Source organism: Eubalaena glacialis, chromosome 4 (assembly GCF_028564815.1).
Source record: "Eubalaena glacialis isolate mEubGla1 chromosome 4, mEubGla1.1.hap2.+ XY, whole genome shotgun sequence".
Lineage (NCBI taxonomy): Eukaryota > Metazoa > Chordata > Mammalia > Artiodactyla > Balaenidae > Eubalaena > Eubalaena glacialis.
In genome coordinates this window covers 41,202,366-41,219,122 of record NC_083719.1, presented here as the reverse complement: position 1 = coordinate 41,219,122, position 16,757 = coordinate 41,202,366, and the positions used below count along the sequence as shown (strand labels likewise).

The 16,757-nt window shown below is 34.4% G+C and overlaps 1 protein-coding gene across 1 annotated transcript in view; it reads right to left on the bottom strand.

The window, feature by feature from the left end:
• NDUFS4 (NADH:ubiquinone oxidoreductase subunit S4) overlaps window positions 1-16,757 on the bottom strand; it is a 114,583-nt gene that overhangs the window by 68,181 nt on the left and 29,645 nt on the right. The window contains exon 2 of the mRNA XM_061187780.1: window positions 3,013-3,091. Coding sequence (XP_061043763.1) covers window positions 3,013-3,091 — 79 coding nt within the window. The remainder of the gene's footprint in view (window positions 1-3,012; window positions 3,092-16,757) is intronic.

Genomic DNA, 16,757 nt, shown 5'->3' with positions numbered 1-16,757 from the left:
GATGCAGTAATATAACTAGGAAACATCTAAAGTTATCCTTTGGTTTTAAATTCCTAAGATCCATTTTCTAAAACTAGAATAAACACTGAACTTGGTCCCCAACTAAGTTTAGTCCATATGCTTAATCACTGGGCTTTAATAGGCATACCTCTATTAATTTTTAAAATATATAACAGTGTTCAATAGAAATCTTAATAGCTAGTTCCCTTACCTTCCAATTAAGATTCAAGCTTCTATCCAATTTCAGATACAAATATAACAGTAGTCTATAACAGCAGTGTTGAGTAATTAATAAAAATGGTATACTAAGTTAACAAATGGGTTTACCTTATATAATAGTGACATTAAAATGCTGTTTCCACATCTCCTTTTATTTTATTTTTTTTTAATTTATTTATTTTTGGCTGTGTTGGGTCTTCGTTTCTGTGCGAGGGCTTTCTCTAGTTGCGGTGAGCGGGGGCCACTCTTCATCGCAGTGCACGGGCCTCTCACTGTGGCGGCCTCTCTTGTTGCGGAGCACAAGCTCCAGACGCGCAGGCTCTGTGGTTGTGGCTCACGGGTCCAGTTGCCCCGCGGCATGTGGGATCTTCCCAGACCAGGGCTCGAACCCGTGTCCCCTGCATTGGCAGGCAGATTCTCAACCACTGCACCACCCGGGAAGCCCCACATCTCCTTTTAAAACACTCATGAGGATTTACTTCACATTTTGAAATATTTTTATCGTTAATGTTGATATATACATTTTTAGAATCATTTTTTGTTCAAAATGCAAGCATAATCAACTCCAATTGCTCAATATTTCTGGAAGTACCCTTCAGCCCCTGGTCTTGTCATTATGCTACTTATTAAACTCTCCATCCAACAGTGTGTAGGAACAAGAAGACATGAAACCCCTACTGGCATTATGTTACCTATCTGATTATTTAATACTTTAATTTTAATATAAAACTAAATGAATGGCAAAAACTTAGGTTTGAAAATTACCTATGGGTTTCAGTTATCCATATTAAGTATCACTTCAAGAACTATGAATAATTATACATAAGACTTCAACTGATTTCAACTGGAATATCACACTGACATTTTGACTACTATACTTCAAGAAAGACATAACAAAGCTAGGGAAAATCTAAAAAGGGCAACAAAATTCATTAAAACTATACAACTGATTTTAGGGGATATCATTAAAAACACAAAATTCAAAGTAGTCTGTATTCCTCTCTGGTATGCTTCATAGCACCTTTTTAGAGCAATAGATTGCTGTCTGACTTATTCATTTTGCAAACTGAATAGTAAGAAAAGAACTTAGAAGTGCTACTAACAAACTCTCTAAAATTTGAAACTTTATTATAGAGCGTAAACCTCATAATACTGGAACAAGAAAGTAATCTCTTGGGGCTTAAAAGAGATGGTCATTGGAAAAGGTAAAATAATAGTACCCTCATTAATTAATGAACATGTGGCATGTGTAAATCCTCCTACTCTCACACACACACCTGTCTCATTTCTCTTATACTTGACTAAGCAAGTGACATTTGGTTTTTTTGTTTGGTTTTTTGGCTGAGCCACGTGGCATGCAAGATCTTAGGTCCCCAACCAGGGACAGAACCTGGGCCCTCTGCAGTGGAAGCATGGAGTCCTAACCACTGGACCATCAGGGAATTCCCAGCAAGTGACATTTGATTAACACTTGATGAACAGGTAGATGGTACCTTGATGAACAGGTAGATAGAGCTAGGGAATTGGTAAAAAGCAGCTGGGCATAATTAACTGAAATCTGAATGCCCTGAAGCAGGAAAGAAGAACAGCAAGTTCCAGGCGTGGTGGGGCTGAAGCACAGAGTGTAAAAGACAGAGGCACAAGATAAACTTAGAAAGGTAGGAGTTAAATCACACAAGACCTCAAAGGCCATGATAGGATTTTAATGTTTACTCTCAGGTCAGTAAAAAACACCAAAGGATTTTACACAAAAGGATGACACAACCAGCATTTTAAAAAGACTATTCTAGTTATCTGTGGAAAATGAATTAGAGGAAGATTAAAGTATCTATGGAGATTAAGAAACACTGCAGCAATCTAGGTGAAAAATGATGGTAGCCTTGACTAGGATGATGGCAAGGTCAGGAGGCAGATCTAAGAGATAATTTTGAAGACAAAACCAACCAGTCTTAGGCATAACCAGCCTTCCAAACTGTCTGTACTTATCTATTTATTTATCTGTTTATATCTTTAATGGTGCAAACAGAAACTTAAGTGTGACCCATTATTTAAATTATGTTTACAGGTTCAAAATTAAGTGACAAAAGAATGTACAATTAGAAAGGGAGTAGTTAAGAAACATACCCATATATCTGATAATTGTAAACCAGATATAAAATGAAAAGCATGTTTATATGATTACACATTTTTACTAGAAGTCTTAGAAACTTTACAAAATTTATGCCATTGTACAATACAAGCATAAATAACAAGTTGCATCTAAAGTAACACCACACACTGAAAAATTCTGTAAGTGACGATTACCAAAATTCTATCTGCTGCTGATTAACAGAAGAACTTTATTCATTTATTGGTAGTTGTAATCTCTCATGCATAATGCAGAAATAGCATGTGTGTGTGTACACACACATATATACACACAGTAACAATTACAATAATTGGTTCCAGAAAAACCCAATATACTTAATTTTAGATAGTACTGGTAAGTTCTTACAACTTAAATAGGAGTGTAACTGAGAAAATTAAAAATAATATATTCATTACAAAAATAAAAATATTGATTTCTACTTATAAATGCCACAAAAATGGAAGCCTTTTGTAATTTTAATGTTTGTATATGATTTAATATTTGTGTAAAATGCTTAACACAAATTATCTTTTTGTAATGATTATTTCTTCTTAAAATTTATATACACTTTTCCTAGAAGAACCCAGAACACCATCTGAAAAATCTGTTGTACAAAAATAACCCTGAAGGCAGAATCCTAGCAGTGTATAGTAGAGAATTCTTACCAATTTTTCATCAACCGTTATGAGTTGCGTGTCTCGAGTTTGGTCCTGTGCCAACCTCCATGTGGAAGTGCTCAGCAACCTGCAGTGAAAGACTTTAAGTTAAAAAGTGATCCATGCAATGAGAAAAGAGAGGCAGACAAATCTTACAGAAACCAGCTACTTTAACAGTATCTGTCTTATAAAACAAAAAGAATAGAAAGAAATAGAAGAGGGCACAAAAATCCTTTTTCTCCCCAATTAGTTCTGTCTGCTGAGTTTTTGGCAGACTCTCACTTGACAGTTCACAACAGGCTGTACTTTATGGCAGTCTATAGGCTCTCTGTCATAGAAGGGCCGCCAGTGACAAGAACTGTTCTGCTCTCTATGAATGCACACTGGCTAGTTTGTCATCACAAGGAAGAAAAATGCAAAGCTATATCAACACTTCTGGAATGCTGATTCCTAAATGATGGCATCAAAAAGAAAAAGAAAAATCTCCATCATATTCTTAATGGACTAAAGTAAAAGTTGTAGAATTTAATTACATAATGTTAACAAAAAGTTCCTTCACTCTAATTTCAAAACAAAAGTTTAAATAGGAATGATTTGCATGATCATTTAAACCAATGTTATTGGTTTAATCCTGTGACCCATTCACAGAATTGAATAAAGTCTGAATAGCTGAAATAGAAATATTAAGTCAGAAATAAAATCAGCACAGAATCTAACTCCTTTGTATTAGCATGGTCCCCCTCTCACCCCAAGGAAATTATGAAAAGCTAACAGATATTTTTTATTTCATGTACACACTGTAGTTTATACTAATGAATGCAATAGCCATCGATGATTGTGACAATTTAGCATTTTAGAATTTTCCAAAATATTAAACCATCCTATGTAGATTTCTCTTTAGAAAGTAAGTTAGTATACACAATTGACTTGAGTTTCCAAACCAACTGAATATAGAGTATTCAATTCTTTTATTTAATGCAATATAATCACCAATAATTCATGCAAAACTTCATGCCAAATGTTCAACTTTCAATAGCTACACTGTACACAGCTTTATAGAAAATCTACCTACTAATAACATAAAGATAACTCATAATACAAAAGGCTTTGTTTCGTGAACATATATTGTTTAAAAATATCAATTATTTCCCCTAATTAATACAATTCATTATCACTATAAATACCTTGCTCAGAAATATATCCACACAAAATACATCTACATGGATATTATTTTAAATTATTTATACAAACAGTTAAAATATATGTTCTAGTTGTTATAATACTAAAGAAGTATAATTAAGTACCTTTTAAAATCTATTTACGCTGGAAATTACTAAGAGCAATAATATGACAATAAGAACATTTTGAGTACTTATAACTAAATCCATATATTGCAAGAAAAAAGTGAGGCAATGATAAGGGAACTCAGGAAAACTTGAAATATTAGAAGTATTAGAAAATGTAGGGACTTCCCTCATGGTCCAGTGGGTAAGAATCTGCCTTCCAATGCAGGGGACGTGGCTTCAATCCCTGGTCGGGGAACTAAGATCCCACATACCGCAGGGCAACTAAGCCCACACGCCACAACTACTGAGCCCGCACGCTCTAGAGCCAGTGGGCCACAACTAGAGAGCCCACGCACCACAACCAGAGAGCCCACGCACCACAACTACTGAGCCCACGTGCTCTAGAGCCCCCACGCCGCACACAGAGCCCACGCACTGCAACGAAAGCTCCCTCATGCCACAACTAAGACCCGACACAGCCAAATAAATTAAATAAATAAATATTTTAAAAGGAAAAGAAAATATAGCTATATTTCAAGAAAATGGAACTACTTAATTCCTTTAACGAATAGAAGTGTTAGATCAAAATAGTGGAAATTAGATTAAAACTCTGTAATCCACGAAATGTATAATTTAAAATTATACAGTAGGTTTGATTGATTTAAACAATTTTCTTTTAAATTGTATGTTAAAATCTTATTGTACATTAGTTGTAACCCAAAGTAAATTTTTTAAAATGTTAAAGTATATATACTTTAATGATAGATATATTTTAATAATTTTAGATTGATCTCCAACTAATCATAAGAATGAAGCTGTATGTCGTCTTCTGTAAACAGATAACTATTATAAACAAATACACAGATGAAAAATTATGCTTATATTTTTATCAGCCTGTATGTAAAAGGCAACACAATAAAGACAAAAGATGTTAAGTAAAATAATATTACCAGAAAGAGTTAAAAATAAAAATAAAAATTTTTTGTAAGAAAAAGATAGGCTAGAATGCAAAGAAATTATAAGTAGAAATTCTTATTTATTATTTGAAACAATATATTCACATATAATTTATTTCAGAAAAATTTGCCTAAGTAAAAAACACACAATGTATACATGTATATGTATATATATATGTGCATATGGGTTATATATATTAAGTCATGTGCTAAGTAGCTACTCCTGAAACACAGAGACAGCAAGTCTTAAAAAACAAACCTCAGATGTGGAGAAAAGTTTTCCTCCAATTCTAGATAGTTAAGGTAGCAACAGAGATCTAGAGTCAATTACGAACACAGCATTTAATTAATTATACCTACAAAATATAATCTACAGTTAATTTTAGATTAAATGTGAACTATATAGCAAGTATCTTTTTGTTTATTAGCCTGTAAAGAACACCACAACAGTGAAGTGGAAGAAGTAAAATATTTTTAGTCATATTAGAGTATAAAAACGTTACTAAACAAAATATAAAACCTAGAAAGCATAAAGTAAAAAATAACAGAAGCTACTACATAAAAACTTCTAAACCAAAATACGATAAATTAAGAATAAGACAGGTAACAAACAAGAAATCTTTACAACACAAAACAGTAAAGGATCAGTATCCAAAATAGGTAGGGAATTCCCTGGCGGTCCAGTGGTTAGGATTCAGTGCTTTCACGGCTGGGGTCCCAGGTTTGATCCCACAAGCTGCGCAACAGGGCCAAAAAACAAAAAAGGTAAAAGAGCTCCTACAAATTGGTACATAGGAATAATGAGTTTCAAAGGAGGGAGTCAAACAAGAAAAAAACAAACAACCCAATTACAAATGGGAAAAGAATTTGAAGCCACATTTATCTGAAGATCTACAAATAACCAATAAGCACATGAAAAGATGCTCAACATTACTAATCACTAGGGAAATGCAAGTCAAACCCACAAGGAGATATCACTTCATGCCCATTAGGATGGTTACGAAAAAATAAGCATTGGTGGAATATGTAGAAACTGGAACCCTTCTGCATCGCTGGTGGGAATGTAAAATGCAGTTGCTGTGGAAAACCGTATGGCAATTCCTAAAAAAACTAAACAGAATTAACATGTGATCCAGCAATTCCACTTATGGGTATATACCCAAAATAACTGAAAGGAGGGACTCAAACAGATATTTGTAATATTCATAGCAGCATTATTAGCAACAGCCCAAAGCAAAAATGGTCAAATATTAATAACCATATTTTATTGGGCCATGTATCATAATACTAGAAGTTAAGTATACATACAGAAATGACTAATACGTAATGATTAGTAAATAAATGGTAATTTTATTTTGCTATTTAGTACCCTTTTTTTTTTGGCTGCGTTGGGTCTTAGTTGTAGCACACGGGATCTTCATTGAGGCGTGCGGGATCTTTCGTCTCCACACACGGGCTCTTCGTTATGGCGCACAGGCTTCTCTCTAGCGTGGCGTGCTGGTTTTCTCTTTCCTAGTTGCAGTGTGCAGGCTCCAGGGCGCATGGGCTCTGTAGTTTGCAGCACGTGGGCTCTCTCATTGAGGCGCATGAGCTCAGTAGTTGTGGCGCGCGCGAGCTTAGTTGCCCTGCGGCATGTGGGATCTTAATTCCCAGACCAGGGATCAAACCCACGTCCCCTGCATTGGAAGGTGGATTCTTTACCACTGGACCACCAAAGAAGTCCCTAGTACCCATTTTTGAGAAACTTAGAAATTTTGTTTGCTTCATAAACTTGCCTTGCTATCCACCCATTTGTTTTAACTGGTCTGTTCAGATTTCCAAGTTTCTTAAGTGTCAATCTTAATTCTGAGCCCAAAGGATAAACTATGAGGGCTGTGACTGTTACTAATCAATTATTATTAGAGTATACAAACAATTTACTCTATTTAGTTTTTTTGTATAAGTTTCCTGTAAGACAATGAGGTATCCTGGAAATGGATATTAAGAGATCTTATTTCTAACTCTGAATTTTACTACTTACTGTTGTGTCTATGAGCAAATCACTTAACGTCTCTGCATCTCAATTTCATTTTTGTAAATGTGTAAAATGAGGACTTGTTCCTCTCTTTTTTTTCTACTGAAGAGTCTATGTGATTCTAATAAGTGGAACTGATTATAGTTCTAGTTTGTTTTAATAATCCCCTATGAAAATGCTATGTAATAACTACTCAACTCATAATCTGATTTTCTTTAAAAATCTAAGGAGTTACAACTTTCAAAAGCATATACACATTTGTTTATCCATTCATTTCATGATGAACATTTGGGTTGTTTCTGCTAAAGATATTCACGTGCAGTTTTTGTGAGGACATAAGTTTGCAACTCTTTGGGTAAATACCTAGGAACACAACTCATGGCTTATATGTTAAGACTATGCTTAGCTTTGTAAAAAACTGCCACACTGTCTCCCAAAGTGGGTGTTCCATTTTGCATTCCCACCAGCAATAAATGAGTCTTCCTGTTCTCTTCATTCTCACAAGTGTTTGGTGTTGTCAGTTTCTTGGATTTTACCTATTTTAATAGGTGTGTAGTGGCATCTCATTGTTGTTTTAATTTTCAATTCCCTAATGACATATGATGTTGAGGCACCTTTTCATATGCTTATTTTCCATTTACATATCTTCTTTGGTGAGGTATCTGTTCAGATCTTTTGCCTATTTTTAAATTGAATTTTATTTCCTTATTGTTGAATTTTGAATTCTTTGTATATTGTAGATAAAAATTATTTATCAGATGTGTTTTGCAAATATTGTCTCCAACTCTGTGCTTTTCTTTCTCTTAAAGTGTCTTTCAAAGAGCAGCTTTTAATTTTAATGAAGTCCAACTCATCTATATTTTTCTTTCATGGATGGTGTTTTTGATGTTGTATCTAAAAACTCAGCACCAAACCAAGGTACCTAGATTTTCTCTTATGTTATGTTCTAGAAGTTTAATAGTTTTGCTTCTTACATTTAGATCCATGATCCATTTTGAGTTAATTTTTGTGAAAGGTGTAAGGTCAATGTGTAGATTCTTTTTTTTTTTTTGGCATGTGGTTATGTACCAGTTCCACTTATTAAAAAGATTATCTTTTCTCCACTGGATTGCCTTGCTCCTTCCTCCAAGATCAGTTACCTGTATTTGACTAGTCTATTTCTGGACTATCAATTCTATCCATTGATTTATTTGCTGATCACTGTCTTGATTATTGCAGCTGTATACTAAATCTTGAAGTCAGTTAGTGTCAGTCCTCTTTGTTATTCTTCTTCACTATTATATTGAATATTCTGGGTCTTTTGCCTTCCAGTATAGAATCAGTTTCTTGACATCTGCAAAGTAGCTTGCTGAGGTTTTGATTGGAACTGTGTTGAATCTATACATCAAGTTGGGAGGAAATGACATTTTAACAATATTGAATCTTCCTATCCATGTATATTTATTAGGATCTTCTTTGATTTTTTTTCATCAAAGTTTTGTGGTTTTCCACATAGACGTCTTGCAAATACTGTTTTTAATACTTCAAAATATACTCTTCGAAAAGTCTTAATGGTGAAAAGATAAAAAGAAATCATTTGCACTAGAAAATAGTATCTGAATAAGAATCATATGGCTGACTCCAAGTACTAACACTATTCTCCTCTTGAAGCAAATTAACTTTATCAACTAAGAATAGTAAAACTCCCATATTATTGTAGCAGTTTGAAAACATGGCTCCAAATTCCTTTGACACTCCTCCTTCCCATGAGGGGCTGGAGGTCTATGTTCCCTATTCCTAGAATCTAGTCCTGTGACACCTTGATCAATATAATACGGAAGTGAGGCCATGCGTGTTTCCAGGCTCATACCTTAAAAAACTAACAGTTTCCACTTCTTGTCTCTTAGAACATTGTTTCTTGGTATATTCTCTCTTGGAACCCAGCCACCATGTTGTGAGGAAGTCCAGCCTGCCCCACAAAGACCCATGTGAAGAGGAATCAATAGCCAATACCACTTTGCTAGCCAAGTGGGTGAGCTATTAGACATGAATCCTCTAGCCCAAGTTGAGCCATCCCAGCAGACACCACCTGCAGCAAAGATAAGCTTCCCTGCCAAGCCCTGCCCAAATTTCAGATTTTTGAGTAAAACAAATGACTGTTGCTGTTTCAAGCAACTGAATATTGGGGTAGTTTGTGTTCAACTATAGATAACAAAAACATCCCTACAAATAACTGAATATGGTTTTATAAACATTAAAATTAAACCAGTAACTTCTAGGGACCAGAAATGATCTGCTGGACTTATAGACAAAGTAAAATTCCTAATCCTATAAAAATTATTAATGAATCAATGAATCCTCAGCCTTTTGACTAAAACCAATTATGCTTGTTGTCCATTTACTGCAAACTGAATTAACCCAAATTCACATTAAATCAGAAAGTGTTCAGTTCCATACTAAAACATAAGGCAATATTACTAAAAGTTCTAGCAGAAATAATAAGATAATAATATATCCATATACTTTGTGCCACAATAACTATCTCAGGCTTAAAATATGTTGATATTTGGGTCAGTCAACTTCAAGTTGATGATCTTAAAGCTCTTCAAAATCTTAAATCTACAGAGAAAATTTAAACTGTCTTCATCATACTGTACTCACTAGACAGAAGCAAGGAAGAACTAATTGTTAACAGAAAAAATAAAGATGGGAGGTCAAGGGCTTCCCTGGTGGTGCAGTGGTTAAGAATCCACCTGCCAATGCAGGGGACAGGAGTTCGAGCCCTGGTCCGGAAAGATCCCACATGCCGCGGAGCAGCTAAGGCCATGCGCCACAACTACTGAGCCCATGTGCCACAACTACAAGCCCACGCACCTAGAGCCCGTGCTCCACAAAAGAAGCTACTGTAATGAGAAGCCCTCACACCGCAACAAAGAGTAGCCCCCGCTTGCCGCAACTAGAGAAAGCCCGCGCGCAGCAATGAAGACCCAATGCAGCCTAAATAAATAAATAAATAAATAAAATTTTTTTTTAAAAGAAAAAAGATGGGAGGTCAGGAGACCATCTTAATATTCTGGGAAAATATGTAGAGTAAAAGGAAAGGCAAAGATCCTATAAATTTGGTTAATGCAGTGGAAATAACAGTGATGACAGTTTATAATCTATTCACAAATTAGTTATTTAATTCTAAATCAGATTTATTGCAATAATTTCTAATCTTTACCTAAGTACTTAATATTATCTTAAAATGTTCAACTGGTCAAGTCAGTAAAAATTATAATATCCTGCTCATAGATATTTTCCCTTTCTTCTGAGCCAGGTAGCACTTGTAGCAGGATCTAATAGCTGTTGTGTCTCTGGACACAGCTCAAGCCAAAACCTTAAAGTAATCCTTTGAGAGTCATCCAACAGACTAAGGAGATTTGTGCAAGAGGGATAAGGGTAATTATGCTCACATACCAGACTTTGGAATGGAACTGAAGAGTAATAAGGAGGAGAATGTGGGCAAGGTTTCGCAGGGTGGTAACAAAGAAACTGGAGGGCATGAGGGAAAATGTAAAGGAGAAAGAAATATACCCAAGTTTATACCAACAGGATATCAGAATAAATATACATGAGCTTAAAACAAAGAGAATAAGAGATATAGATGTCATGGTGATGATAATTATATTACAAAACAAAACAAATATATGAAAAGTTCATATTTAGGAAGGTCAAATCATTGAGCTACACTGGCCATTAAAGAATAACTTTACTGGTTTGGAACGCCTTAAAGGAAGGAATTGAGTTGCTGTACTTTGTCATGTCTTGTAAATAAATGGAAGCTAATTTACCATAAAGATGTCAGTTATTAATCTACAAATTAAATATAATAATAATAAACATCCTAGCAGAATTTTTATAAAATTAGATGATCCTCATCAGGAAGAAAAAATTCACAAAAATACCAAGAAAATTTTGAAAAACAACTACAGGCATACCTCAGAGATATTACAGGTTCAGTTCCAGACTACTGCAATAAAGCAAATATAGCAATAAAGCAAGTCACAAATGTTTTGGTTTCCCAGAGCACATAATAGTTATATTTATACTACACTGTGATCTATTAAGTGTGCAATAGCATTGTATCTTTTTTTAAAAAAGTACATACCTTTATTTTAAAATAACTTTATTGCTAAAAAATGCAACCATCATCTGAGCCTTCAGCAAATCATAATCTTTTTGCAATAGTAAATCAAAGATCACTGATCACCATAAAAAATGTAATAATAATGAAAGAGTTTGAAATATTGTGAGAATTACCAAAAGTGACACAGAGACACAAAATGAGCAAATGCTGTTGGAAAAATGGTGCTGACAGACTCAATACAGGGTTCCCACAAACCTTCAATTTGTAAAAAATGCAGTACCTGCAAAGCACAATAAAGTGAAGCACAATAAAACAAGGTATGCCTGTATAAGGCAGGATTTGCTTTGCCAATTAATATGCTACAGTAATTAAAATATCATGGTATTAGCACAGGCACAGACACATAGATCAAATAAATAGTTCAGATCAGAGTACAAAACCAAATTACGTAGATCTGTAAATTTACTATATAAGTGCAATTTCACTTATCAGTGGTGAAAAGCTAGAATATTCAATAAATGAAACTGAGACAACTGGCTATCCTTTCACGGAAGAAAAATGTTTCAATACTCTTATAAAATAGTTACAGCATACACCAAGGAATTTCAGATGGATTAATACATACACACACACTGTGTTGTGTGTGTAATTACTGGGATAAAACATAAGAGTTTTTTAATCAAGACACAATATCCACAAACTGTGAAAGAAAAATAACTTCTGAACAACAGAAGGCACTATACACTAAATTAAAATAAAGGAAATATCAGAGATAATAAGTACAATACACAGAGTAAATAAAAGACTAATATCTAGAATATATAAAGGATTCTTAGGAATCAAGACAAAAATCACCCCAAAAAACGGAGGAGTAAAGCACAGGATATGAATATAGTAGACATTAATACCAACTATGTTGCTAATCACCTTTAATGAGAATGGTCTAAACACACCAACTAAAAGAGAAAATATGTCACAGTGATGAAAAAAACCCAGGACCGAACTATATGCTTCCTGAAAGAAACCCATTTTAAATATAAAGACACAGACAGATTAAACATAAAGAGATGGAAGAAGATATACTGATACCATACTAACAGCAATCAAATCTTATTGCAGTAGCTATATTAATCTCAAAGCAAATTTCAGAACAAGGAAAATTATCAGAAATAAAGAAGGGTATTACATCATCATAAAGGGGTCAATTCTCCAAGAAAACATTAACAATCCTAAAGGTGTATATGCCATAGAAGAGCATGTCAAAATATGTGAGGCAAACCTGAAAGAACTGCAAGGAGAAACAAAGAAATCCATTAGTATAGTTGGGGACTTCAATACTCTTTTAATAGTAATTGACAAAGCCAGTAGGCAGAATATCAGTAAGGATATAGTTGAACTGAACAGCCCCATCAATCAACTGGATTTAACTGACATTTATGGAACACTTCATCCAACAACAGCAGAATACACATTCTTAAGTTCACATGGAACATTCACCAAGATAGACCATGTTCTGGGCCATAATACATACCTTAACAAAGTTTAAAAAAACAGAAATCACACTATGTATGCTCTCAGTCAACAATGGAATTAAATTAGAAATCAGTAACAAAATTAGAAAATCCCTAATTACAGGTGACCCTTGAACAACATGGGTTTGAATTGCACAGGTCCACTTACACATGGATTTTTTCAATAAATACATACATGTACTATAAATGTATTTTCTCTTCCTTATGATTTCCTTAATAACATTTTCATTTCTTTAGCTTACTGTATTGTAAGAATACAGTCTAATATATATACAATATACAAAATACCCATTAATAAACTGTTTATATTATTGGTAAGGTTTCCGGGCAATAGGCTATTTGCAGGCTACTAAGTTTAGGGGGAGTCAAAGTTACACATGAATTTTCAGATTTGGGTGGGGTGGCACCACTAACCCCTCTGTTGTTCAAGGATAAATTGTATTTGAAGATTAAACACCACACTTCTGAATAACTTATGGGTCAAAGAGGAATTCTCAAGACAAATTTTAAAATATTTTGAACTAAATGGAAATACAACATTTCAAATTTTGTGGGATACAGTAAATGCAGTGTTTAGAAATTTATAGCACTGAATGCATATATTATAAAAAAGGGAAAGTGAAATTCAATAATCTAAGTTTCCACCATAGGAAACTGCAGAAAAGAGCAATATAAACATAAGGCGAGCAAAAGAAAAAAAATAATAAAAATTAAGCGGAAAGCAATGAAATTGGAAATGGGCAATTGGAAAAGAAAAATCAACAACACTAAAAACTGTTGTTTGAAAAAAAATCAGTAGAATTTATAAATCTCTAGCCAGGCTAAACAAGAAAAAAGAGAGAAGGGAATTCCCTGGCGCTCCAGTGGTTAGGACTCCATGCTATCAATACCGAGGGCATGGGTTCAATCCCTGGTTGAGGAACTAAGATTCTGCAAGCCGCATGGCCAAAAAAATAAAAAAGAGAAAAGACACAAATTACCAATCTCAAAAACAAAAGAGGTATCATCACTACTGATTCCATGGACATTAAAAAGATAATAAAGAAATATTATGAACAACTCTATGCCCACAAATATGATAACTTAGATGAAATGGACTACTTATTTGACAAACACAAACTACCAAAACTCACATGAGGAGAAATAATCTGAATAAGCCTACAGCTAGTAAAGAAACTGAATCAAATCAAGAAGAAATGATACTAATTCTCTACAACCTCTTGCAGAAAACAAAAGCAAGGGAGCATGTCTGTCCTAACTTATTCTACGAGACTAGCATTACCTTAATGCTCAAACCAGATAAAGACATTTAAAAAAAGGAAAACTACAGACCAATATCTCTTATAAACATAGATGCAAAAATCCTCAACAAAATATTAGCATATCAAATCCAACAATGTATAAAAAGATTTATACACCATGACCAAATGGGATTTATTCCACATATGCAAGGCTGATTCAGTATTTGAAAGTCAATTAATGTAATCCAGTACATCAATAAGCTATAAAAGAAAAATCACATGACCAAATTAATTGTCACATAAAAGGCATCTGAAAAAAATCCAAGACCCATTCATGCTAAAAACTCTTAGCAATCTAGGAATAAAAGGTAACTTCCACAATCGGATAAAAAACATATACATAAAATCTACAACCAACATACTTAATGGTGAGTAACTAGACACTTTCCCTAAGACTGGAAAAAAGGCAAGGCTATCCCCTCTTGCTACTTCTATTCAACATTGTATAGAAGTTCTAGCTAAAGCAACAGAACAAGAAAATGAAATGAAAAGTATGCCTATTAGGAAGAAACGCATTAAACTGTCCTAGTTTGCAGATGACATCATTGTCTATATAGAAAAATCCAAAAGAATGGACAAAAAAACACCTGGAACTAAAAAGTAATTGTAATAGCAATTTGCAGGATACAATGTTAACATACAAAAGTCAACTGCTTTCCTATATAACCAGCAAAAAACACAGTATCATTTACATTAGCACCGAAAAATAAATAATATTTAGGGGTAAGTCTAACAAAACATCTATATGAAGAATATTAAAAAACTCTGAGGAAAGAAATCACAAAACATCTAATAAATGAAGGGCTATTCCATGTTTATGGATAGGAAGACTCAATATTGTTAAGATGTCAGTCCTCCCCAAGTTGATCTACAGACCAGCACATCCAAATCAAGAATCCAAAATGTTATTTTGAGGATATCACAAAGCTGATTCTAAATTCATATAGAAGGACAAAAGACCCAAAATAGCATGATACTGTAAAAGAATAACAAAGTCAGAGGACTGACACTGACCTCAGATTCACTACACATATCAGTAATCAAAACAATGTAGTACTGGCAAAAGAACAGACAAATAGATCAATGAAACACAACTGACAGCACAGAAATAGACTACTCAAATACAGTCAACTGATCTTTGGGAAAGAAGCAAAGGCAATCCAATGGAAAAAAGACAATCTTTTTAATAAGTGGAACTGGAACATTGCCACATGCAAAAAAAATGAATCTACACACCGACCTTACACCTTTTACAAAAATTAACTCAAAAACAGATCATAGATCTAAATGTAAGAAACAAAATTATCAAACTTCTAGAACATAAGAGAAAAGTCTAGGTGACCTTGGTTTGGTGCTGAGTTTTTATATACAATACCAAAAGCACAATCCATGAAAGAAAAAATAGATGACTTATACTTCATTAAAATTAAAAGCTTCTGCTTTGCGAAAGACACTTTTTTTAAAAAATAAATTTACTTATTTTATTTATTTATTTTTGGCTGCATTGAGTCTTCGTTGCTACACGCAGGCTTTCTCTAGTTGCAGTAAGTGGGGGCCACTCTTCGTTGCGGTGCGCAGGCTTCTCATTGCAGTGGCTTCTCTTGTTGCAGAGCACGGGCTCTAGGCATGCGGGCTTCAGTAGCTGCAGCATGTGGGCTCAGTAGTTGTGGCTCACTGGCTCTAGAGCGCAGGCTCAGTAGTTGTGGCGCACTGGCTTAGTTGCTCCGCGGCATGTGGGATCTTACCTGACCAGGGCTCGAACCCATATCCCCTGCATTGGCAGGCGGATTCTTAACCACTGCGCCACCAGGGAAGCCGTGAAAGATACTTTAAGGAATGAAAAGACAAGCACAGGGTGGGAGAAAACATTTGCAAAACACATATCTGATAAGTAACTTTTATTTACAATATATAAAGAACTCTTAAAATTCCAATAATAAGAAAACCCAATCAAAAGGGAGCAAAAGATCTGAACAGACACCTCACCAAAGAAGATATATAGATGGCAAAGAAGCATATGAAAGTGCCTCAACATCATATGTCATCAGGGAATTGAAAATTAAGACAAAAATGAGATGCCACTACATAGTAATCAGAATAACTAAAATCCAAAAAACTGACACCAAATACTGATAAGCACGTGGAGCAAGAAGACATCTCATTCACGCTGGTAGGAATGCAAAATGGTATGTAGAGCCACTTTAGAAGACAGTTTGGCAGCTTCGTACCAAGCTAAACAGTCTCAACATACAATCCAGCAACTGTGTTACTAGGGTTTACCCAATTGAACTGAAATCATATGTCCACACAAAATCTGCACAAGAATGTTTATCACAGCTTTATTCATAATTGCCAAAAACTGGAAACCACCAAGATGTCATCTTCAATAGGTAAACTGGTGAACTGTGGTAGAACCATACAATGGAATGTAATTTAGTAAGGAAAAGAAATGGGCTGGAGAAAATATTTGCAAATCACTTATGTGACAAGGTATATGTAGAATATATAGAGAACTAGTTAAACTCAACAACAAAACAACAACCAACTCAATTCAAAA